This window comes from Thermomyces lanuginosus, assembly GCF_041956635.1.
Source record: "Thermomyces lanuginosus strain ATCC 200065 unplaced genomic scaffold VTN49scaffold_28, whole genome shotgun sequence".
Classification (NCBI taxonomy): domain Eukaryota; kingdom Fungi; phylum Ascomycota; class Eurotiomycetes; order Eurotiales; family Trichocomaceae; genus Thermomyces; species Thermomyces lanuginosus.
The window spans coordinates 320,467-343,972 of NW_027192362.1; the positions used below are offsets into that span (position 1 = coordinate 320,467).

The 23,506-nt window shown below is 54.8% G+C and overlaps 13 protein-coding genes across 13 annotated transcripts; 6 read left to right on the forward strand and 7 right to left on the reverse strand.

Moving 5' to 3' along the window:
- Positions 1 to 25: 25 nt before the first annotated feature.
- VTN49DRAFT_3227 (uncharacterized protein) lies at positions 26 to 3,667 on the reverse strand (the record flags this gene model as incomplete). The annotated part of the gene is made up of 6 exons (XM_069411040.1): positions 26 to 2,605; positions 2,657 to 2,845; positions 2,902 to 3,041; positions 3,092 to 3,189; positions 3,244 to 3,517; positions 3,586 to 3,667. The coding sequence occupies 6 exons, from the start codon at positions 3,665 to 3,667 to the stop codon at positions 26 to 28; spliced, it is 3,363 nt and encodes a 1,120-aa protein (XP_069268505.1).
- Positions 3,668 to 3,886: 219 nt separating this feature from the next.
- On the forward strand, positions 3,887 to 4,669 carry VTN49DRAFT_3228 (uncharacterized protein; the record flags this gene model as incomplete). Its single annotated transcript, XM_069411041.1, has 2 exons — positions 3,887 to 4,525; positions 4,580 to 4,669. The coding sequence occupies 2 exons, from the start codon at positions 3,887 to 3,889 to the stop codon at positions 4,667 to 4,669; spliced, it is 729 nt and encodes a 242-aa protein (XP_069268506.1).
- A 124-nt stretch (positions 4,670 to 4,793) lies between these two features.
- VTN49DRAFT_3229 (uncharacterized protein) lies at positions 4,794 to 5,815 on the reverse strand (the record flags this gene model as incomplete). The annotated part of the gene is made up of 5 exons (XM_069411042.1): positions 4,794 to 4,975; positions 5,030 to 5,191; positions 5,249 to 5,615; positions 5,673 to 5,706; positions 5,766 to 5,815. The coding sequence occupies 5 exons, from the start codon at positions 5,813 to 5,815 to the stop codon at positions 4,794 to 4,796; spliced, it is 795 nt and encodes a 264-aa protein (XP_069268507.1).
- Positions 5,816 to 6,057: 242 nt separating this feature from the next.
- VTN49DRAFT_3230 (uncharacterized protein) lies at positions 6,058 to 6,804 on the forward strand (the record flags this gene model as incomplete). Its single annotated transcript, XM_069411044.1, has 3 exons — positions 6,058 to 6,106; positions 6,166 to 6,464; positions 6,517 to 6,804. The coding sequence occupies 3 exons, from the start codon at positions 6,058 to 6,060 to the stop codon at positions 6,802 to 6,804; spliced, it is 636 nt and encodes a 211-aa protein (XP_069268508.1).
- Positions 6,805 to 7,021: 217 nt separating this feature from the next.
- Positions 7,022 to 8,219, reverse strand: VTN49DRAFT_3231 (uncharacterized protein; the record flags this gene model as incomplete). The annotated part of the gene is made up of 4 exons (XM_069411045.1): positions 7,022 to 7,108; positions 7,168 to 7,257; positions 7,309 to 7,942; positions 8,020 to 8,219. The coding sequence occupies 4 exons, from the start codon at positions 8,217 to 8,219 to the stop codon at positions 7,022 to 7,024; spliced, it is 1,011 nt and encodes a 336-aa protein (XP_069268509.1).
- A 57-nt stretch (positions 8,220 to 8,276) lies between these two features.
- Positions 8,277 to 8,649, forward strand: VTN49DRAFT_3232 (uncharacterized protein; the record flags this gene model as incomplete). Its single annotated transcript, XM_069411046.1, has 3 exons — positions 8,277 to 8,312; positions 8,361 to 8,475; positions 8,525 to 8,649. 3 exons carry the CDS (start codon positions 8,277 to 8,279, stop codon positions 8,647 to 8,649), a joined length of 276 nt encoding a protein of 91 aa, XP_069268510.1.
- Positions 8,650 to 8,652: 3 nt separating this feature from the next.
- On the reverse strand, positions 8,653 to 10,627 carry VTN49DRAFT_3233 (uncharacterized protein; the record flags this gene model as incomplete). The annotated part of the gene is made up of 5 exons (XM_069411047.1): positions 8,653 to 9,295; positions 9,345 to 9,952; positions 10,011 to 10,131; positions 10,189 to 10,245; positions 10,350 to 10,627. 5 exons carry the CDS (start codon positions 10,625 to 10,627, stop codon positions 8,653 to 8,655), a joined length of 1,707 nt encoding a protein of 568 aa, XP_069268511.1.
- A 37-nt stretch (positions 10,628 to 10,664) lies between these two features.
- Positions 10,665 to 11,030, reverse strand: VTN49DRAFT_3234 (uncharacterized protein; the record flags this gene model as incomplete). The annotated part of the gene is made up of 1 exon (XM_069411048.1): positions 10,665 to 11,030. The coding sequence occupies one exon, from the start codon at positions 11,028 to 11,030 to the stop codon at positions 10,665 to 10,667; it is 366 nt and encodes a 121-aa protein (XP_069268512.1).
- A 427-nt stretch (positions 11,031 to 11,457) lies between these two features.
- VTN49DRAFT_3235 (uncharacterized protein) lies at positions 11,458 to 12,186 on the reverse strand (the record flags this gene model as incomplete). The annotated part of the gene is made up of 4 exons (XM_069411049.1): positions 11,458 to 11,898; positions 11,948 to 12,007; positions 12,062 to 12,085; positions 12,154 to 12,186. 4 exons carry the CDS (start codon positions 12,184 to 12,186, stop codon positions 11,458 to 11,460), a joined length of 558 nt encoding a protein of 185 aa, XP_069268513.1.
- A 715-nt stretch (positions 12,187 to 12,901) lies between these two features.
- On the forward strand, positions 12,902 to 14,951 carry VTN49DRAFT_3236 (uncharacterized protein; the record flags this gene model as incomplete). Its single annotated transcript, XM_069411050.1, has 2 exons — positions 12,902 to 13,084; positions 13,137 to 14,951. The coding sequence occupies 2 exons, from the start codon at positions 12,902 to 12,904 to the stop codon at positions 14,949 to 14,951; spliced, it is 1,998 nt and encodes a 665-aa protein (XP_069268514.1).
- Positions 14,952 to 15,623: 672 nt separating this feature from the next.
- Positions 15,624 to 16,262, forward strand: VTN49DRAFT_3237 (uncharacterized protein; the record flags this gene model as incomplete). Its single annotated transcript, XM_069411051.1, has 3 exons — positions 15,624 to 15,872; positions 15,949 to 16,199; positions 16,253 to 16,262. 3 exons carry the CDS (start codon positions 15,624 to 15,626, stop codon positions 16,260 to 16,262), a joined length of 510 nt encoding a protein of 169 aa, XP_069268515.1.
- Positions 16,263 to 17,078: 816 nt separating this feature from the next.
- VTN49DRAFT_3238 (uncharacterized protein) lies at positions 17,079 to 18,801 on the forward strand (the record flags this gene model as incomplete). Its single annotated transcript, XM_069411052.1, has 2 exons — positions 17,079 to 17,387; positions 17,461 to 18,801. 2 exons carry the CDS (start codon positions 17,079 to 17,081, stop codon positions 18,799 to 18,801), a joined length of 1,650 nt encoding a protein of 549 aa, XP_069268516.1.
- Positions 18,802 to 19,774: 973 nt separating this feature from the next.
- VTN49DRAFT_3239 (uncharacterized protein) lies at positions 19,775 to 23,051 on the reverse strand (the record flags this gene model as incomplete). Its single annotated transcript, XM_069411053.1, has 3 exons — positions 19,775 to 21,501; positions 21,563 to 22,635; positions 22,696 to 23,051. 3 exons carry the CDS (start codon positions 23,049 to 23,051, stop codon positions 19,775 to 19,777), a joined length of 3,156 nt encoding a protein of 1,051 aa, XP_069268517.1.
- Between the last annotated feature and the right edge of the window lie 455 nt (positions 23,052 to 23,506).

Below are 23,506 nucleotides of genomic sequence, written 5' to 3' on the forward strand. Positions count from 1 at the left end.
TAATCTAGAATTAGACTCTACGCATCTAGTCATCATCATCCTCCTTTGGGTCCTCGATATTTCTCAACCAGGCGGCTCTGGCATCCACCGCAGCCTTCCTCACGTCACGCCTAGGGTCATCCAGGACGAGCGCCAATGTCCGCAGAACTTGCTTCTTCACCTGCAGCAAGGGAGCTACAGACGATGAGGCGGCGGCCGCCGTTGTCGTCGTCGTAGAACCCGTCGGCCTGGAAAGAGCCGCCGCAAGCGCCGCATCCAAATCCGCCGGCGCCGAAGTGGACGCAGAGGAAGAGACGGCGAGAAGTTGAAGGCAACGGAGCGCGGCTTCACGAACTTTGGCGTGCGCGAGGACGGCCTTCGCCTTTTTCTGTCTGGGTTGGGCATTATCGGAAGCAGATGACGAGGAAGATGCAGAAGAAGAAGAAGCAATGCGGAGAAGCCGCCGAACGAGGTCCGGGACATGCCCACTCTTATCGATGGCGCCGACACCATTGGTACGGATGATGGCGGCGAGGGTGTCTAGTGAGGCGGTCTTGATGAGGGGGAGGGCGGCGGACGGGTCGTCGTCTTCATCGGTATTGTTTCCCGCCTTCTCGTCGATGTCAAGGTCGAGGCTACCGAGGAGGAGAGGGAGGAGGGTTGGGAGGTCCGGAATGATGATATCCGGCGGGAGGAAAGGGAGAATCCCCGCTAGAGCGGCGAGGTGGGCTGGTTTGACGTGTGATGATGTTGTCTCTGTTGGGCCAGTTTCGCGGATCTTGGCCGCGATGAGCGGGACGACGGTGGTGAAGACTCGCTGCTTGGCGAGCAGGCGGATGTTTGCCCCGTTGGCGGTTGAGAGGACTTCGTCCGGGGCAAGGAGAATGCGGAAGCCGCGCGCTGCCGTCTGGGCGGTCAGCTTGTCTGGGGACGAAAGGAGGGAGACGAGGCTGGAGAGGATGGTCGGCGTGGAAGGAGCCAGGCGCAGGACGAGAGCCTTGCCCAGCCAGAAGAGGGTTTTGATTGTCTGCGGCGGCAGGATAGCATCGCTCGCAGGTGACGGGGAAGGAGGAAGGAGAGAGGTAAAGATCTCGGCGACAAGAGGTAGGCTGGCGGTTGGGAGAAATTTGTTGGAGAGTACGGCAATGTGCCGGAGGATGGCGAGGTGAATGGTAGCATCATCGCCTATCTCCGCGGTGTTGATGGAGAGCTGGACCAGGTCGTCCAGGAGAGGGAGCATGTCCGGGTTGGTGTACGGGAGGCGTGACGTGATGTCCTTGGGAAGGCCTGCGAGGAGGTACGTTGAGAGGATCATGGTCCGGCACTGGTCAACGCTTCGTGTCTGCGCGAATGGTACCGGATTGAACGACTCCGACACGGTAGCGAACAGAGTGTAGACATTCTCGGCCACGCTCACTTGCTTCTCCCGAGAGATCGACCGGACAATCAAGGTGCAGAGTCGGCCGATCGTGTCGAGGACGGTCACGTCTCGAAGAATCGTGAGGGACGAGTCCGACGCTGCGGCGGCCGCTGTGGCTGCTTTTCGGCACAGTCCGACCACAATCCGGTCATAGTATGTCTCGAAGTCTGCCGTCTGCGTTCGATCGGCCGCTCGATTGCCCATGGCATAGACAATGGTCAGAAGAATGGCACGAGGATACGTCGGATCTGTCGTTCCAGCCTGAAGAAGGAGATCGAATTTGACGAGCAGACGGCGGACCAGCGTTTCAAAGATGTCCTTCTCAACGCTGATCTGGGCAAGCGTCTCGAGGGTTGGGAGGTATTTTCGCGTATCTGTCCCGTCGGCCGTGTCTGGAAGCGTAGCCATAAAAGCCGGCAGCGTGATCTCCATGATCACTCGTGGCTTGTGTCTCGAGATCTCTGCCAGGGCGTCGATGGCGTCCTTTCTTAACTGGCCGGAACCGACAGGCTCCTCCTGGAGAAGGATCTCGTCCAGATATTGCACGAATAAGCCGATTTCATTATCCTGGAAGAAATTTCGGAGAGTTGAGAGCCGCAGAAGTCCTTGCAGAGCCGTTTGTCGGAACGAGACCTCTTCTTTCGATGTTCCCATCAGCGCCTGACTCAAAATCTCAGTGAGTCGGTCCTGGAATGTCGCCAGGGGATTCTCAGCTGCTGGTGCAGGGTTTCTGTCTGCCCATTTGCCGTACAGCTCAATTGATGAGTCGAACAACGAGATGAAAGCCTCCAGGAAAGCTCTCTGTTTGGCTATTGAGTCTGCGTCTTGGTATAGCGAGAACAACGACATTACAGTTGACTCAACGATCAGTGTAAACGATGGTATCGATGCAGAGGACACGGAATGTAGAATCTGACGGGAAGGCTTGGCCTGTTTTTGCTGTGGCTCCCGTAGTTGCTCACTGCAGTCTCTGATGATTGGCTTCAGATACTGAGCGAGCGGTAGATCTGCGGAAACCTCGGTGACCTGATCCGATAGCCGCTTAGCGATAGCCTGAAGAACCTGCAGTGACAAATCTGCCAAAAACTCCTCCTGCGCGTTGAGGATTTCAAACTTGAGCGCATTCCATATCTTGATCGAATATCCTGACACTGTCTTGGGGTGATAAGATGTCACGCACGCCAACAATGCATGAAGGACATCACGCTAGAGAAGTCAGAAATCTGCCCCCACACATAGGTAAGGTAAGCTCCATACCTTCACGTTTATAGACGTCGAATCCAGCTTGTCAAGCAGAGCCGGAAATGCAAACGGGGCAAACAGGGAGTTTGAGCTGATGCAGGTCTGGAGTCGGTCTTTAAGGTCCTGTGCGGTGATCCCGTAGGGATCATTTGGCGGCGGGCGAAACGTGATGGGGAAATAGTTGAACACGGAGTCGAACAGCAACTCCGAAAAGTCAGCGTGACCATCCCAAGTAAACGCCTTGGAAGGGGAAAACCTACCTCGGCGTGGTTCGATATATCCCACTCCACCATTATGACATGAAGGATAGAAAACACGATCATAAGGTTCCGCGGGTCCTTTTCACCAGTCATCAGATCGACCACTCCAACCAGAGATTCGTCACCGAGTTCGAGAAGCGCTGGTGTGCGTTAGATCGGCCGATTCAACATTCCATGTCTGCGAACGCACCAGATCTATGATGCGCCATCAATTCGTTAAGCAATCGGTAGACCTGGAACCGCTGCGACTGCGGACGAGCATGTAAGACCTCATGATGCTCGAAGATCCTGGTACCATATTAGGTTTCTCCCTCTCAGCCAAGCAATGAACAGACCACCTACGCGCGCGCAATATCCTTTGCCATGTCCGAGTGGAACCGCTCTAGCCCCTGAAGCGTATCTAGACCAGCAATTGCCCCTCCATCCTCAATGCGATCACAAAAGAACGTTGTCAGGACCTGAATCTGCTGGCGAGAAAGGAACTTGGGTGGCAACGCCTTGATGACAGCGGTGAGATAGGAGACCGCTTTCCCGCGTAGAATTGCATCTTCGTCGTTGATATACTCGCCCAATGACTGCACGACGTCGATCAGCGTTGTCTGCTTGTTCTCCAGCTCTGCGATTACGGAATGGTTAGTATTAAGTGTTGGACGCAAGTGGAAATTCAGGCTCCCGTGTACATACCCTTGGCAGTGCTCTCGGCAATCCGAAAGGCTTCCTCTTTGTCCTGGTCGGCGACCAGCATAAAGGTCTGCAAGGCCGACATCTTGCTGACCTGGTTATGCCGGAATCAAGGGCTGCGAGGGGCACTGATATCAATGACATTTTCCGCATGCCGGATCCCGGTGGGTTAACTTATCGATAAGAGACACGTGACTTTATCAGACTCCGCTTCCACTTGCGTCATGATCCTCAGCCCTGTTCCGTTCCAGGCGAACATGGGATTTGATAAACACGCATCCAAAGTCCATTCAACGAGACAAAGATGAAGGATTTCCGAAAACCGTACCTCGTTTTATTCATTATCACGCTGTCTGCGTGTCTTCTTTGGCTGCTATCCGTCGCCGCCAACACTGCCGCTATCTTCTTGTCCATTCGGGACACAACTCTGACGGCGAACTCAATACTGCAATCGTACCCTCAACTCAAATCCTATCTGAACTGGCCCGCGGTTCCTGAAGGGAAAACAAACACCGACAACGCCAAAATTATCATCTCCGGCGTTCCTAGCATGGGGAACAGTGACGACCCCTCCTCCAACCTCTTCGTGTCCGACATCCTTGCCAAAACCCGGCAGGTCAGCATCTTCGCCTCCATCGTGCGCGACTTTGCGCCCATCACGGACCGTCTCAGCGACCAGCAGCAGAACACAACGGTGCTGGCGCCGCTGAATTCGGCCGTGCAGGCCCTCCCGCAGAAGCCGTGGGAGGACCCCGCGGATTATGCGCGCTATGGCGCCGAGCAGGCGTACCAGGGATCTGATGGCGAGGATCGTGCGAGGCGGAATTTGCGGCGGTTTGTCGAGGCGCACTTGGTTCCGGTAAATCCATGGGACGAAGGGGTTGAGGTCGAAACGATTGGGGGAGGGAAGGTGAGCTGGTCGAGGGACGGGGAGAAGATTGTGGTATGTTTATCCTTCTAGCTTTCTCTTCGGTTCTTGCATGCTGATGTTTCGCAGATCAAGCCTGGAAACATTGAAGTGGACAGCCAGGCGCTGCAGGTGTCGAACGGGCAAGTGTGGATCTTGAAGGGCGTTCTCACTTATTGATTGATTAATATCTGTACGGCGTTGAGGCGTTTTGATGGATAAGTCAGGTCTATTGAGAATTGCCAATGGCAGGTAATCATAATACAATCATTTGGGCAAGATTGTTGTTACAATCAAGTATGGATCATGCGCCCAAATTATGCAACACCCTCTCCTCAATCCCGTCAAGGATGCACGAGTGCTCCATGACCTCCAAATTCTCTGCTTCGCTCTGGAACAGCTTGTCAGGGTCCTGGCCTGGTTGAAACGGGTTGGAGCCCATGGCTGGGTTCACTGCAGCCATCTGCTGCGCCATTTGGTTGGCCGCTAAAACCATGTAATTAGCAACCGCCTTGCACTTCGGATACGGAAGAAACATACCATTATCATGTCCCAGGATGAATCCAAACACAGATTGAAGTCCAAACAAGTTCAGGAAATACCACGACAGACTCGACACCCACCTGACGTCCAGGTCACGGGTCATGACACCGGACTGCAGCATGGACTTGAACCGGATGGTGAGCGGGAAGGGCAATTTCACTAGTGGTCATCGAATCAGCAACCACCCATAACCCATCAATCCAGAAGTAGACGCACAAATCACATATCCAGAGAAGAATGCGTTAATCCAACTCATAATCAATGTCTGCGGAATCATCATCATCATATTTCCTTTGAGCATGCCCATCATGCCCTCCATCGCCGCGGGATCCGACATGGGGTTCGCCGGCGGCTGGCCACGGGCTTCGGGATTCTTCAGAAAGGCTCCGCTCTGGTACGCGCCGACGAGATACTCCTTTCGAGCAGTGAAGCCTTCAGTGGTCAGCACAGCCGACGCATTGTTTCGCAGGTTCACGCCGCGGATGAGGGATAGTCGCTCGCGGGACTCGGCTAGGGTGCTAGCTGGCCTGGGCGGGCTGTTCATGAGGACCGTTGCATAGTGTCGGAGGATACCGGTCAGAATCTGTTCGCAGGGTTAGTATCCGCTGCTGTGGTCAGATGTTGAGCAATGGCGCTGTACCATGACGACCGTGATGGGCAGGACGATCCAGTAGCTGTAAAGAGCGTCAGCAAATTGGCGGTCAAGAATCGTCATTTCAGGGAAGAAACTGACATGAGAGCAGGATCCCGAAGGATCGTCTGCTCCAGTCCCTGGACTGCCATGGTGGCGATGGCGGAACCGGAGAGTGAAGTCGGAGGTGTTTGGAGGATGGAGAGTGGTGACGGGATCGTTTCGTTCGGAGCTTTAGAGGATTTCCAGAAAGGGACAGCTAGCAGTAACCAACTCCACGTCCCCCCATACCCTAGAATCAATCTACACCACTTCTATATCCAATTCCATAGTTGCAGGACTCTGATTCCAGAGCAAAATCGGTCGCTTGAAGGAGCGCGACCCCTCTCTCGATATGGCATCTCAAACAGAGACTCAAAAAATACCGGTGTACTCTCTCAATGGTACGCGTCCTACAGGCGCAAGTCTCCTTCAGCGGGAAAAACAAGCTGACTCTTTGCAGACCTTAAAAACACCACCGATGACGCCCTGACGCCGTATCTCTGCACGCTCCCTCAACCCTACACCTTTAAGCGCGACAACACGCATAGCAATGTGCGCCTTACGCTGGGCTTCACGGCAGTTGCCATCGCCGCGGTGACCTTCTACCTTGACCGGTGGCTTGGCTGGGAAGCGGTGCAAGCGACGTGGGTGCGCGTCGCCGTGGTGGCGTACTTTACCCTTAATACCATTTTGACCGTCTACATCTGGGCGGTGGAGGGTAGTGAGGTCTTTCGGGGGAAACGCAAGACGGGAGAAACGGTAAGCTAGCCATTCCTGAACGATCCATGGATCCGATTGTTGATGTTTGTAGATCTCCATCAACTCGTCCACCACCGGGAAATACTCGCCCAAGTACCAACTCAAGGTCCGCTACGTTTCTTCTTCGGGTAACGTCCTGCAACAAAAAACAATTGAAGCACCGTTTACGTCGTGGTTCTCCGCAGACGGCATGTTTCATCCTGAGCCGTTCCGCCGCTGGTTGGAGAATGAAATTACTGTCCTGGGGGAAGCAGCGAAAGAGACTGAGCGGAAGATGGGCAATGTCTCGAGTCCTGTCGGCGTAGATGAGAAGGCGAGCCAGAAGAAGAGTCGACGATAGACTTGTGAGCTCGATGATGATCTCTTGGCAATGTGAATTTAGGATGAAGAGGGTTAAAAAACAAGCAAGACATAATTCGTGCATTTTGCTCTCATCAGCTGTATCCAGTGGTCTAGGTATCAGTTCGTCTGGGTCTGGCTATCATACAATCTCATGTCCGAAATAATATCATACTGTAACGTAGTTGATACGCATAGCTTTCTAGTAGCCAACTACGTCAGTTCCCGTTTCCTTCCAATGTCCCGGATTTCTCGACTGGCGCTGCCGGGTTCACGTCCAGCATCCGGTTGTTCTGGATGAGTCTCTGCACATGCCATGTCAGAAACTGAACGGTAAATAGGAAGAGTTGGGGAATAGGTTTACCAAAAGGTTTCGCAGAAGCACGCAAATAGTCACCTTGCCGATCGATGGGACATATATCGAAGCCTTTTCTTTGACTTCGGGTCCAAAGTTCTAGGGCATGAAGTTAGTCTGCACTCCTTTGCTATTGAAGGTCCGGCGCACCTTTTCGCTCGAAAAATTGATGCAGACCGCTCCCTGTCGAAGCAGCGACGTATCAAACTTGAATGACTCGCCAGGCACACCGGTAATGACCACATCACACAACGGTGCGCAATCCTTGAGGGTCCAGCCCTCCATATCCTCCACCTCATGGCGTCTCTTGCGCAGGCCCTCCCCACGGGTGAATCTCTGCACACCCGTGATATCCACACTGTAGACACACGCGCCGTCATTTGCCAACAGCGCCGCAAGCGGCCGACCAACTACCTCGGACCTGTTCACAACGCAGATCGTATGCCCATGCAGGCGGTTCCCGTATGGGAGAATTGTATTGTAGATCTGCAAGTACTCCAAAATTTTGACGATAGCCAGGGGCGTGCACGGCAGGATCGACTTCTTACGCTTCGTCTCCGGGTCCAGGTACCGGATGTTCTGGTACATGTTGAAGATGTACCGATGGCTGAGGCCCTCGACGTCCTTGGCCACGTCCACGATCTGCTGCAGGTACTGGTCCTGCCGATTGTTGAAAATGGGGTAGTATACGATAATCCCGTCGACGTCATCGTCAGCGTTCGCGGCGAGGATCGCCTCTTCGATCTCTTCTTTGGAAACTTCGCGCAGTGTGTAGCGAAACCCACTGTTGCGATTGAAATACCATCAGTCAGTCGCTGTCATGGAATTGAGCCTGTGAGATGATGGGGAAGAGGTACTGACTTCTCATGGCACGTCTTCTCCGTCCACTCCGCGTACATGCGCGCTGCAGGGTCGTTGTTGGCGAGGAACCCGACCAGATGGGGCCCTTTGTCCAGCGCCTTCAATCCCTCTCTGACCTCCGCCAACAAGCCATTGGCGATATTCTTGGCAAGAACAACCTTGCAGGAGGGAGCAGCCGCGTGTTCGCCGGAGTCTGCCATTTCGAGAGCGATTCTGTTAACAGCAGGCCTTGAATTGAGCAGAGTTCACTTTGACTCATGGAGGGGTTTCGACATGATGCGGATTTTTTATCAGTAGCCTTATCGATAGCTTAAGCCAGTTGACGTTCGGCCAAAGTCCAGTACAAGCCGTACGGGCACTCACTCAACAGCAAGAAACTGCTTGAAATCAGCTTTGCACGTCCACGTGAAGTTACATACTGGGGTGATACTGCAGAACGGGATCCTCGAACATACCGTAGGCTTCGAATTATAATATCTGAAGCTCAATGTCATCAACGGGGTAGTACTGAATGAGGACAAGAACTCGAACAAAGGAAACAATCGTCTGAATTGTACACGGCTACCTCAGTTCTATACATGTGCTACAAACACAGTACATTATGGTGTCACATTTTTTTCTGTCGCGTAGACCTTACGAGGAGAAGCTCTTGTTGAAGTTGCCAATGACCTCGCGGAGGCGGTCCTCGAGCTCCTTGCTCAGCTGGCCCTCCTTCTCGATCGTCGACAGAATGTCCGGGTGGTTAGACTTGAGGTGAGCCAGGAAGTCAGCCTCCCAGGCGCCAATCTTGTTGACCGGGAAGGCATCCAGGTAACCATTGACACCAGCGAAGATCAGCGGAACCATCTCGCTGACGGCCATGGGCGAGTACTGCTTCTGCTTGAGCAGCTCAGTCAGGCGCTCACCACGGGCAAGGGTCTGCTTGGTGGACGCATCCAGGTCAGAACCGAACTGGGCGAAGGCAGCCACCTCTCGGTACTGAGCCAAGAAGAGCTTCAGCGAACCGGCGACCTGCTTCATGGCCTTGACCTGCGCCGAGGAGCCGACACGGGACACGGACAGACCGACGTTAATGGCAGGGCGGACACCCTTGTAGAACAGCTCGGTCTCCAGGAAAATCTGGCCGTCAGTGATGGAAATGACGTTGGTCGGAATGTAGGCCGACACGTCACCACCCTGGGTCTCAATGACCGGCAGGGCGGTCAGAGAGCCACCGCCATGGTTGTCGTTGAGCTTGGCGGCACGCTCAAGCAAGCGGGAGTGGAGATAGAAGACGCTAGTCGCCATTAGCATCTAAATTCGGAAGGCGAGGTGGATAGACTTACTCTCCGGGGTAGGCCTCACGGCCCGGAGGACGACGCAGCAGCAGCGACATCTGACGGTAGGCAACGGCCTGCTTGGACAGGTCGTCGTAGACGATCACGGCATGGCGGCCGTTGTCACGGAACCACTCACCCATGGCACAGCCAGTGAAGGGAGCAATGTACTGCAGCGGAGCAGCCTCCGACGCAGTAGCAGCAACGACGATGGAGTACTTGAGAGCATCGTTCTCCTCCAGGGTCTTGACCAGCTGGGCGACGGTGGACCGCTTCTGGCCAACGGCAACGTAGACGCAGTACAGCTTCTTGGACTCATCGTTGGTGTTGTTGACACGCTTCTGGTTCAGGATGGTGTCCAGAGCAACCGCGGTCTTGCCGGTCTGACGGTCACCAATGATCAGCTCACGCTGACCACGGCCGATGGGAACCATGGAGTCGACGGCCTTGAGACCCGTCTGCATGGGCTCCTTGACGGAGCGGCGCGGCAGAATGCCCGGAGCCTTCACCTGAGCACGGCGGCGCTCCTTGGCATTAATAGGACCCTTGCCATCGACAGGGTTACCCAGGGCATCGACGACACGGCCCAGCAGCTCAGGGCCAACCGGAACGTCGACCTGGCGAACAGTCAGCAACTGCAACACGGAAACTTCCATCATTCCGCTCTTAGCTTACAATTGCACCGGTCCGGCGGACAGTTTCGCCTTCCTTGACCAGACGGTCCGAACCGAACAACACGACACCGACCTGGCCGGCCTCCAAGTTCATGCACATGCCCTTGGCACCAGAAGCGAACCTATAGTTCCGTTAATTGTGACAATTCACGTTTTCGGGGTCCTATGCAGCAACATACTCGACCAGCTCCTCAGCCTGGACATTGGTCATACCATGGACACGGGCGATACCGTCACTATTCACCAATTGATCAGTTTCGACGTTCAGGACGATGCATTGATTCAATTGAAAGCCATTGGCGCAATTGTTCGACGATTTCATGGGGTCGCGGTGCCATACCCGACGGAAAGGACGCGGCCAGTCTCGGCCAGACCAGCCTCCTCCTGCACGCCCCGAATTCGCTGCTCAAGAATGGAGGAAACCTCGGTAGGCGCAGCCTTAGCCTCCGCGGCATATGTGCGAACCTGCTTGGACGCAGCAGAGAAGGGAGCGGGAGCAGCCGCGCGAGCCTGTTGACGCGGGAAAATTTTTGTTAGCGACACAATCCGGCAACCACGGCGCGTCGTAAGCACAAGAAGCCGGGTCAGCGGCCCAAGACGACCGACCAATGGCGGCATTCCGAGCCGCTTTGCGAGACAGAGAGAGGGTTGGTGGTCATCTCAGGTCGTAGACGTGGCCCGGATTCAGCAGGGGGATGATCTCACCGAAGCGAATCTGCCGGCCGCAGCAACGGCAGCCACGGAACGGCTGGACTGCCGCAGAGCGTTCCTGAACATTGTGAAAGCTGTCCAGAGAGGAGATTGGAGATGGAATCTCTGAGGAAGAGATGCAATTGGGAGGAGGAAGGGTGGGTTGGAGTGAGAGATTGTGGATGAGAGGAAAGCTCAGACTGGGAAGGAGGTTGGCCAATTTGGCGCTAAGCCTGATTTTGCCGAAGATTCCCAATTTGTTCCGATTCCGCATACCACGCACTTGTCGAGCCGCCCGATCGCTCTTTCCTTGGAAGAATTTTCTGGCCATTGCTCTTGCCTACGGTCCACACTACGCAATTGAGCACGGAAGCATAATTACTACTCCCTTCTTACTGCTGGGAAGGACTGCTGGAGGCACTGTGTGTGCTGCGCGGCCAAATGGGCTCTCGCTCGGTTCCGTGTGCTGCCGGGCGCCAAGACTGACAATTACATAATCCATTGGCCAACACAACAATTTCCAGAGCAACGTGTCCAAGGGAAGGCATCAAGGCATCAATGTCGGTGACCTCGCCGGCCTTCCGAATTGAGAATCTGATAATGTGGTTCAGGTCCATGTTCCAACCTGATAAATCTCCATTGAACGCCTGCTAGGAGCACAGTATTGATAGGTACACATGGGCGGATGACATCACGTTTTGTTGTTGTCCACGCATTCTCTGATGGTCGGGGAATGTAGGATTGTAGCTGCTCGTATCTCACTGCTTCTTGTCCTTGAATTGCGCAATATTCTTCAGCACCTGCGCCTCCACGCGACTCCGTAGCTCCGGGCGATATCCAACATGGAAAAGATACTCGAGGGTGACAAAGAGAGGCGCGAGAAACAGTGCCTGGAAGAGATTGTCCAGGAGCGCAGGTGCGCGCTTCTCAAACTTGCCGTGGCCGATGAACTGGGCAATCCATGAAACCACGTGGATTCCGAGCGCCCAGTAGAAAATGGTCATGCCATATTCATCCTTCAGGTAGTTCGCGTACACCGCCGATCCGATAAGCAGAGGAGCCAGGAGCAGTCCAACGACGGGCTCGAGGAGCATGTAGCCGAAAGCATACACCAGAGAGGCGATGGACCCGGGATTGGCCGGGAAGTAGTCGAACCGTAGGACATCCGGCAGATTAAAAAGTGGAGGAAGGAAGGTTGCCTAGGGAATGGTTAGTCCGGCTCAAGCGTTGCGCGAGAAGAGCGTTCACCATTTGGAAGCTGGTCACCAAGATGATCGGCACAAACAGCATATGAATGCCGACATTGACCTGGGATCAGTTAGCAGGCTGAGCTGCCATGTCGTGCCATTGACGACGGCGTACCGGGTCATGGTGATAGCTGCCATACTGCGTGGTCGATTGTCAGTCACATGTCGTGTGATCCCAGCTTCAAGGGGTTTTAGACAAGAACGTACGAAAACCAGCTGTTTTTCCAGGTTCAACGCCATCTTGTACCAGATGTCTACCGAATGGCCGGAATACTACGATCAGACAGGTGGAGTGGCAGAGAAATGCGAGGACATGGCAGTTATAATCGGATCATCGGAGCATGAGAACATGCAGAAGTCACCATATGAAATCGTTGACATACTTAGCCGCAGTTAGCGTGTCCGGGCAGGTCAATGCCGCGGATGATCTCCAACAACATGATTGGGCCGTGGCCGATACCCCGCCTCTACGATACTTCTGTCAGTCTCGATCTAGGATACCCTGATCGCCGGGTTTCTGTAGTATTCAGGCCTCGGTAAGTCCATGGAGGACTTCTCTCATGGAAATTCAGAGAGAGTCACCGGGGTACTCTGAACCTGATACTACATCCGGCTACGGTTGGAATTTAACGAGTCGCTACAAATTGGAAACCCTAAATTGAGCTCCCGGCCTCTGCATGACTTCATGAAAGTCTCGTTCTCGACGGAACAATAGTCATAATGATCTGTTTGGGGAACTTTCAGGATGACAAAGGCAATCGTTTCCCCAGGCTCTATCGTTAAGCATATGTTTGCAGCCTTATTTCTCAGGCAACAATCACCGAAGCGGGGTCCTGGTGCGGCATCAACCGGCAGAAAATGTCGTGCTGCGGGATGGCATCAGTGAGTCACGCGAATTTCTGAGAGACCTGGCTTTGGCTTCAACTGAGAATTGTCAAACTGCAAAGTGTTGACCATGACGAAGCCGGAGCCAGTGCTGCCCATACCGGGCAAACGAAATATCCTCGTCACCAGTGCCCTGCCTTACGTGAACAATGTCCCGCATCTGGGAAATATCATAGGCAGTGTTCTGCCAGCAGACGTGTTTGCGCGGTTTTGCCGGGCAAGAGGCCTGCGGACATTATACATTTGCGGCTCGGTCAGTTTTCCCCGCAAAATTGTAGAGGCACGACTGACAATGGGGTTTGCAGGATGAGTACGGAACCGCGACGGAAACTAAAGCGCTCGAAGAAGGGCTGACCCCGGAGGAGCTGTGCGCCAAATACCATGCGATTCATAAAGGCATCTATGATTGGTTCCGAATTGAGTTCGACATCTTCGGGCGCACGCCGACTCCGCAACAAACGGAGATAGTGCAGCATATCTTCCGGCAGCTTTGGGAAAATGGATACATTGAGGAGCAGGAGTCCATGCAACCGTTCTGCCCGACCGAGTCCCACAACACCTTCCTGGCGGACCGCTTCGTAGAAGGCGAGTGCAGCATCTGCCATGACCCTGGAGCACGTGGGGACCAATGCGACAAATGCGGGAACCTGCTCGATCCGTTCGAGCCCGAGTCCAAGGAAACCAACAAGAAGGACGAAGACGTGGTGACCAAGGCGACGGGCTGGCTCATCAATCCCCGTTGCAAGCTCGATGGTGCGACCCCGGAGCGGCGCAAGACAAAACACCTTTATCTGCGCTTGGATGCTCTACGGGACCAGATTGTATCGTGGTTCGACAAGGCTAGCAAAGAGGGCGGGTGGAGTTCAAATTGCATTGCCATCACGCAGTCCTGGATTGACAAGGGACTGAAGCCCCGTGCCATCACCCGAGATCTGCGTTGGGGCGTTCCCATTCCGCCGGACGTGCCGGGCTTGAATGCAGAGGACTATGCCAAGAAGGTGTTCTATGTGTGGTTCGATGCCTGCATTGGGTACGTGTCCATCACCAAGAACTACACCGATGGCGATGACCTCGCCGGGACAAAGTGGGAACAGTGGTGGAAGAACCCCGAGAATGTGTCTTTGTACCAGTTCATGGGGAAGGATAATGTTCCCTTCCACACAATCATCTTCCCTGGCTCCAAGCTGGGAACCAAAGACAACTGGACTAAGGTCCACAAGCTTTCTGCTGCAGACTATCTGAACTACGAAGGTGGCAAGTTCAGCAAGTCGAAGGGGGTGGGCGTGTTCGGCAACAATGCCAAGGACACTGGTATCGGCCCCGATATTTGGCGATACTATCTGCTGTCGAGACGGCCCGAGACAAATGACTCGGAGTTCAAATGGGACGAGTTCGTTGACGCAAATAACAACAGTCTCCTCAAGAATGTGGGCAATCTCGTGCAGCGGGTGGTCAAGTTCTGCAATGCCAAGATGAACGGCGAGGTCCCGGACTACACAAAGTACTCCGACGCCGTCTTTGAAGAGCACAAGAAGCAGACTAATGCTTTCCTGGCTTCGTATATCGGCCACCTCGAGGACACTAAGCTGCGGGCCGCGCTGGCGGATGCTCTGCACGTGTCGGCTCTTGGCAACAAGCTCCTTCAAGACAACAAGCTGGACAACCGTCTTTTCAACGAGGAGCCGGACCGCTGCGCTGCGGTTATTGGTGTGGCCCTCAACCATCTGCATCTTCTCGCCAGTTTGTTGTCACCGTACATGCCCGGCACGGCCGAGTCCATTTTTGAGCAGCTGGGTGTCAAGCCCGAACCGTACATCCCTGACACGTGGGAATTCAACGTCCTTAAGCCGGGCCACAAGATTGGAGAGCCCAAGTTGCTGTTCACACCCATTCCTGCGTCAAAGGTGGAAGAGTGGCGCGACCTATACGGCGGGGAGGAGCTGCGCAAGATCAAGCAAGCCGAGGCGGAAAAGGCTGCTGCAAAGAAGGCCGCCAAGGCGAGGGAGAAGGAGAAGAAGAAGCAGAGGAAGCTGGCCGCGGCTGCGGCGACGGCGGCGTCCGAGGGCAACCCGGAACAGGGCGCCAAGTCCCTGGAGATCCGCACCAAGGATGCCGAGTGAACATCCGTCTGACGTCCGCAATTTGTTTTCGGAATGTTTTGTCTAGAATTGTAGATTCAAGCTTAACGATTGATATAAGGGCATGTTTGAATGACTGGGAAGGTGTTTGTCGGAGGATTGATTTTACACCGTACGAAATGATTTCAGCGGCGCATAGACATATTTGCAACGTTCCTTGAGACTCTAATTGCTCCCAATTAGAGAATGAGTCATTCTGGCCTTTGATTCCTATTGACATGGGAGTCCCCAGGCTGGACGCGATCGTGCTACTTGCCTGAGGCAGAAAAGTAGGTAACTAAATCACGTGACTGGATTTCATGAAGCAACGAGCGAACGGATTCACATGGAGCTCTAGAGAACCCAACAGGTTTCCGTCTTGCTCATCCATCCTCTTGGGCACTGTGACTCGACGGAGCTTGTCGCTTAAAGGCCGCGCGAGGGGCTGTCTTTCTTTGATCGTTGATTGCAACGACCTTCATTGCGACAGGCAAAGCTGTCGATAGAGGATTATGGCAAATTGCGTCCTGGATTGTTAGCGGAGGTCTTCTCATTGGCACGACGGTCTTGATCGTTCTTTACGCCGTGACTAGATAGCAGCATTCTCTCCTATCTCTACGCGCTCGTTCGTTCGTTACTACTACGCTGTTCGAGGCTTTTCCCCGTATCGGCACAATGTTTTTCCTCAAAGAAGAGACCAAGACCGTGACCCTCCATCCGTCGTTCTTTGGTCCGAATGTCAAAGAGTACCTGATCAACCGACTGAACGAGGAGGAGGAGGGGCGATGCACTGGTGACCACTTTGTGATCTGCGTCATGGACACTGTGGACATTGGTGAGGGCCGTGTGGTGCCCGGTAGCGGCTTCGCCGAGTACACGATCAAGTACCGTGCGATCATCTGGAAGCCGTTCCGGGGGGAGACGGTAGGTTATCTCGATCTTTTTTTTTTTTTTTTTTTTTTCCGTCGGCCGCTGATCAGATTTTGCGGGCGACAAACAGGTCGACGCAATCGTCACATCCGTCAAGCCGACTGGGATTTTTACGCTTGCTGGTCCGTTGTCGATCTTCATTGCGCGCAAGAATATCCCGTCGGAGATCAAGTGGGAGCCGAAGATGGTCCCGCCTGTGTACACAGACCATGCCGACCAAGTGATCGAGAAGGGCACGAGCTTGCGGCTGAAAATCCTCGGTGTGAAGCCGGATGTATCGAATATCAATGCGATTGGGACGATCCGCGAGGATTATCTCGGGTCAGTCTTGCCCATTGTGCGAGAATTGTACGATCGTTGCTAACGTTCTGCAGAACCCTGTGAGCTTTTTCTATTGGATGTTCGTCGAGAGGATCGCGAACTTCGTTTCTACAGTCCCCTACAATCGTATCGTTCTGCCCCGGAATGCTACCCGTACATGTTGAGAACTGGCCGTTGGTAATTTAGCGGCGAGAACAGTGCTAAACGACAGACCATGCGACATTGGGTTAGTCGGTGGATAATTTGGCCAATGACAACGCGGGTGCTCCGAGAGCAAGTGGCCCGGGCGACGCTGGTCCACCTGGTTTAATTGCGCCTGGGATTCTGGAATCTGTCATGTCCTGCAGGTTGATGTCCTTAGCCTGATTTCACATGGCCAGTCGGAGGTTTGATGGAGGTCGGGTATGCGGAGAACGGGAGGGTTCATGGAGTAAGCATAGACGCCGCGTAAAACATGAGTAGAGAGGACGGTGAGATAAACTGTGTTGATCTCAATAACCTGTTCATTTTACGGAGTACCCAAGTTAAATCTTCCTAGCTGCTCCGAGTTCTGAGATGAATCTTGTATCAGAATCGCCCGTGTTTGCCGAGATGGAGTCGTGAAACACTGGTCGCAGCGCAGCGTGAACTCGTCCCTTACATTCTAAACAACAAAACAAACCCCCGTTCTTTTCCCTCTTCCATTCCACATCCCAACCCTCTTGGCTGGTGTCGTTCGTTTCTTCTGGGATTTGTTTTTTCTTTTTTAGTCAACTAATTATTTCCTTCTCACGGTTCGCGTCGACCACGAACCCCTGCGTCTGGGATTCCCCCCGCGCTCCCACTATAACTACTTGTTGTCCTCTTTACATATCTTCGACCTTCCCCCTTCTCTCGACAATGTCTCTGAAGGTCATCTACGACCGTTTTCTCGCGGACCCGGCCTCCGCGGCCCTGGCGCAGGATGTCCAGCTAATCTACATTACGACAACCACCACCGTCACTGGTGCCGACGCCGTTCGGAAGCATCTTGCCACCCAGAAGAAGATCGCCGAGCCCAAGTCGCATAAGATCCTCAGCGTGGTCGAGGCGTCCGACGCCGTGGTGCTGGATGTGGAGTGGAACATTGAGTTCATTACGGGTGGCGGCGCGTATCTGCCCTCACTGGACGAGAACTTCCTGGTCGGCCGGATAGTGAAGTTCCCTTCGGTACGTGGTTCCATTTTTCTTGTTGGGAAAAGGTTCTTCGGGCCGCCGTGCTGATATTCATCCTCTGCTGCAGGTGCACATTGTCCGCTTTGATTCGCAGAACCAGATCCAGCAGGTCAAGATCTACTGGGACCAAGGATCGCTGCTCAAGCAAGTCGAGATCATTGGTGCCCGCGGCCGCACCTGGCCCATCCGGGACGCAAATGATCAGTCCAAGGCGATTGTTGATGCGGCGCGCGCGGTGGCGCCGGCAGAGGACAGCAGCGCACCCGCAGAGCCCAAGCGTAAGGAACAGCCTGCGCGCCCGGCTTCGGTCAGCCTGCGACAGCCTTGGGACCGACATGGGACGCTGAATGTTGCCGATTCTCTGTCACCGGAGGGCGATGATGAGCCTCCTGTGGATAATTCGGCTCGACTGGCTGCGGCGAAGAGTCGTATGCGCGATTACAATGAGCTGTTCATTGGCGACGCGGACGAGGAGTCGCCACGTCCCAAGCGGGACAGCGTTAGTGCAGGCAGCAAGACTGGCACTGGCAAGAACTACGGCGGCCCTGTCCGCGTGTTGGATCCCGAGGCTCAGGATGACGCCACAGACAGTCCGGTGCAGCCCAAGGGCGGGTCGAACAAGAACTTCCACCCGGTGCGAGTGTTGGACGCGGAGGGCAATGGCGCCGACTCGGAGACTCCGAGCGAGCGCAAGTTCCGAGGTGATCCGAAGAAGTACGAGCACTTTGAGCTGGGCGACAACAACGACGGATCGCGGGAGATCAAGGACGTGCCCCGGCGCACCAAGGGCCGGCATATGTCGCAGTGGGACTTCTCGGACTTCTCTACGCCGCAGAAGCCCAAGCCCAAAGTCCGCAGCCAGGACGTGCGCCACTTTGGCTGGAGCGATGACGAGGAAGACGTTCAGGCGACACCGCCGGCACGAGCGCGCGTCATCCAGCCGCGTCGCGACGCTGAAACTCACTTCCGGCTGGCGGATGACGAACCGGAAGCCGCAGACGCGGAAGCAGGGCAGCCGCGACGCGCCCCAGGCGCTGCGGTCAACAAGGGCCTGGGACTCTACGAGAACAACCTCTTCAACGAGGATGGAACCCCGGTCAAGCAGCATCACGGCATTGTGCCGAACGGCGCCCACCGCAAGAAGGACTTTGACAGCCACTGGGCCCTGTCGGATGCATCGCCACCGGAGGGCCACAGCAACAATCACAACAACAACAACCAGCGGCCCCTGAGCAACGACCGCGCCAAGGTCGTCCAGATGATGAACCGGACCTGGGACACCTACGATGATGAATCGCCGGAACCCGAGAAACCCGCCACCGTCTCGAAGGCCTCGCTGGCGCAGAAGCGGTCGAGTCGCCCGGCGATGCAGGCTTCATGGAGCATTGGCGATGATGACGACGAGTGATTCATTGATGGGATGATGTACTATTCTCTATTCTTCGTTTTCACGCTTCTTTACCCTTCTTCCTCTTCTGATGTTGCCAAGACTGTGTTATACCCTTATTCCCCTGTGTACCTTTTTTCTTCTTCTGGATTTCAAAAACTATGCCCAAGTTTTCTTTCAAAATCGCTCTCCACACAACAACCACACCCACACACCCCGTACTTCATCCTCTGTTTCATTTTCCCCCCCGGTCTGAAGAAAGTTTCAGGTCTGAGAGAATGAATCGAGGGAACCCAATCACTATGTACCTGTTTGTATGGATGTGTATGTATTGCCCTAACGTGTGCTATGTGTTTTCGTTTTGCTCTTTCTCTTCCTTTCCAATCGACTGCGTAGCTAGCTGTACTCGTAGTTGTTTAGGGCAAAAACCACCTACTGTGCCGACAAAGTCCCACAGAGATATATATACATGCAGTGTAGTGGATGTTGTGATGGAAATATACCAGTGCGGAAAATGGTAATGTCTGATCATATATATATATATACCTATATTCCTAATAACATCCTAGGCTAGGGAGTGGATGATGAACGACAATAACTGCCAAGGCTTTCTCCTTCACTGTCCGATGCCTTTGTTCAAAGCACCATCAAGGCATTCGGACCAATAACTCTTATCAGATGGGCCGAGGATCCTGCCAGCTTGAGCAGAATTATGTACGTCGAATGCTTTCTGAACAAGTCTATACCAGCAACAGCAGGCTACAAAGTGCAGTGAAATATACGCATCATGATCGTATTCAACTCAATGGTCGTGACTAACTGGAGCAATAGTAGAGAGCATAATATCCGGCAACCTAGTCAAGCTCTTCTCATTGTCCAATTAGATGTTCTCGTTGGAAATCGTGGTAGGTTGTTTCGTTTTCGGGGTTCCAAAATATCAACCGAAAGAATGGAGGAGAGCAGGCAGAGAGGTGAGCGGGGCGGAAATCCGAGATTAGATGTAGAACATGGTGTTGCGCAGGTTCGGGTGCACGGTGACGTTCGAGAAGCTCACCTCTGGCAGCTGGCCCTCGCCCTCCTCGGCGCTGATGGTCGGCGTGCCCGAGCCGCTCGGGTCGAACACTTCATCCAAGTAGCACCGGGCTCGCTCGCAGACCAAATCCGCATAGTACGCCGGCGGACAGACGCTGACAGCCTTGGTGGCACGGCCGAACAGGTAGCACAGGCGATGGGTGAGCTCCTGCAGGGAGTCCGCGGCGTTGGCGTTGCCGCCCTGGTTTTTGGCGTCCTTGGCGGTGAAGATCTCGTCGTGCACGGTGAAGTAGTGAGCAGGGCGTGCCGTGCCCTGGAGCGCCTTGTGCGCCTGCAGGTAGAAGTCGAAGTATCGTGCTTCGGTAACGCCCCGGTCGACGATTGTGCCATTGGGAGGGTTCTTGGACCGTTGGTCGGCCTCCTGCTCGTTCGTCGCGTAAAACCGCGTGTGGTGGCGCTTGCCCACCACAACAATCGACAGCCGCGGGAGCCCCCCCTTGGTGTCTGAGGCCGGGTACGTCTCCTCGCAGGCCTTCTTCAGCAGCGGCAGCTCCTGCTCCCGAACCAGGTCGTACTGACCTTCGGAGACTCCGTCGCGGTAGACGATAATGTTCTCTGGTAACGACTTGTTACGCTGCCGCCACAACTCCAGTCGCGACTTCAGCAGCCCGTCCAGCTCCGCCACCATCTCCGTGCGGCCGGCCTGGATGCGGATGTCCGCCGGGAACTGGCCCAGGTTCTTGTCCACCGAGGCCACCATTGCCGCAACACTGGGAGCGTTCTTGGCCGACCCAGGAGACGGGTGCGTCACATCGATGCCTACCAACATGGTCTTGCCCTCCTCAATGAGACCCAACTGTCCGTCCGCCACAAGCTGGTTTGTTCCACCCAGCTTGAGGTTGATCTTTAGGCCCTCATTTGCAAAGTACTGCTCGTTGTGGGGCTTGCTGAACTTGTCCGCCACCACGCAAGCGTTGGGCAGACCCAGACGAACGTCGCACATCTGCTTGACGAGGTTGTACAGCTGGACATCTCGGAACGGAAGGATGACCAAGACGAACTGCGGCGGTGGCTTCCGGTCCGCCAGGCGTTCGAACGCCGTCCTGACCCGCTGGTCATTGTTGCCGCTACCGTCAAACTGCACGGACACGCCGGGCTCAGGGTTGCTCGTCGTAATGCCGCTCGCGTTCAACGTCCGCACGAACGCGGCCAGGGTCTGCTCAACGCTCTGATCACGCCAGTGCTGACGCGTACGGTTCGCATCCAAAATAACGTACGTCCAGGATTTGAGCTGGCTTCCGCTGTAGAACTTGATGTCCCGCATGTTCCAGTCTGCATTATTCGGGGTAATCTTCTTCGAGTCACCGTACTCAACCCGAGGTGCGCTCAACACACGACCAGGCACAGTGATCAGACGACCCGTCGGCTCCAGGCCAAATGACTTCAGAGTCGAGTTGGCTTGCGGGGCGAATCCCAGAACTTTGGTGCCGTTCTCCACGATGGCGTCGGCGTTCTCACCAGGAGAACGAACGGCAAACCGGATCATGCTGGCGGTCTGATTGGGGCTGAGCTTCGTGTTAGCGGCCTGACCTGGCAGCACTTCGCAGGCCTCCGCAATCAAGTACGACGGGTTCGAGCGAGACCCAACGTTGACGACGGGGTATCTGTCGCTTGCCTCCAAGTTGTAGTCTGCCGAAGTCAGTCTTCCAATGATCCTTGATCAAAACCGTAATACACTGAAATCACTTACTCTCCTTGAAGTACTCCGCGACAGTAATGTAGCGTCCCGGCGTCGCAGGTCCTTCCTTCGGACTCTTCTTGGTCGAACCTTGTACACCACCTTCCAACCAGAATTTCACCTTATAAGGATTCGCAGCGTAGCCCTCAACCTGTGGGGGTTTCTCCTGATTCTTGCCGTCGCTGCTCGTGGCCAGACCAAAGATCGACTTGACTCTTCGTCGCCTCTCGGGCAGGTGGATGGGCCGAACTTGCAAGGTCTTCAAGAATTTCTCCAACCGGCCCCTGTGCCGGATGTTGGCGTTATCAATCACCCTATCCAGGCGGTCACTCAAGTAGCAGGCAATGTTCTTAACCTGAACATTGACCAGAAGACGGGCGGTGGCGGCTCTGACACTGACGAAATAGCCCCGAAGGACTTCCAAGCCTTCTTGAAGTTGGAACCTGTCACCCGGGCCAGGGAGCAGACTGTAATGTTTGTTTCCTCCGACGGTCGCAATGTTCTCCTGGACCTTGGGGTAGTGGCCCACGATGATGTTCAAGGCCTGGATCACTTCGGGCTTGGCTTCGAACATGGCACTTGCATTGGCGGAGGTCAGATAGTCGATGAGAGCACCAATGGACAGCGTTCCCGTGGCGAGGATCCGGACCTTCCACAACTGCGGGTTATCCGGATACTCGGTCGCGTCAGGGTCCTTGTAGCGAACCTCAACAATCTCTCCGGGCAGGTTGAGTTGGTTGACCGAGATGAGCGTTGACCTGAAGTCACTGGCAATCGAGTTCAGCTGATCCGGGAAATGCTGCTCGAGTAAAAGACGAATAATATGCCTCGTCTTCTTCAAGGAAGGCGCACGGCCTTTATCACCAGGTTGGACTTCCGTGTTATATCTGTACACGTGCTGCTTGAGAGTGCTCGAGATCTCCATGTAGTTGGCGAAGAGCAAGATGTTCTTTCCCTTGGTTCCGTAGCCCGGTCGCAAGGGGAACTTGTCGACAGCCCCAACACCCTTGGAGAGAACGTTCTTATCAATCTGGTTTTCAATCTCTCCCACCTTGGGGTCAGGGGTAGGAACACCCTCTGCCGGGCTTTCTCCTGGGTCAGTTTACACCGTTGCTGACACAATTATGCATCCTAGCTGAACTTACGTGTATATTCTCGCTGGAGCCCGCGGGGGACCGCCGCGGCCACGGCCACCTCCGCCACGGGGGCCTCCACGGCCCTCTCGGAAGGGCAGTGACTGCGGGCCGCCTCGGCCTCTGCCGCCACGATCTCCATAACCGCCGCGGCCCCGGTCTCCGCCGCCTCGACCACCACCGCGGTCTCCTCCACCTCGACCACCACCGCGGTCCCCGCCACCTCGGCCACCGCCACGGTCTCCTCCACCTCGACCACCACCGCGGTCACCTCCACCTCGGCCACCACGGTCACCTCCACCTCGGCCACCACCGCGGTCGCCTCGAGCACCACGACCACCGCCCCGGCCTTCGCCGCGGGAGGACATTGTTGCTGATCGTTAGATGAAGCTTAGCAAAGTGAAATATCCAAGAAAGTCAGTCGAAAACCACGGAATTGACCAGGCCCCGTGGGAAATATCCAAAATGGCGGAATTTGGATGCCCAATGGGAACCAGACGGCTCTGTATCAGTGGTCGGGGACAGGCTCGTCCAACAAGGGCCAAATTCCAACCAGCTGGGTGGTTGAAAGAGATCCTGCGAGTTAGAACACTGCAGTCCTAAGAATGCAGGATCAGAGCAGCAGAGAGTGCTTTTTAAGCAAAAGCCCGGCGGACTTTTGCCAAATTCCCAGTATCCAGCCCAAGCTCGAAGAAAAGAGCCCAATGGTAGAGGGGGGAGACCGTAGGTTTTGTTTGCTGAAAGCCAGATTGGGAAATGTGCGGGGTTTCCAATTCGGGTTAGCTAGGGCTCATACCCCCGTGACGCGTAATGCCTTAGCGAG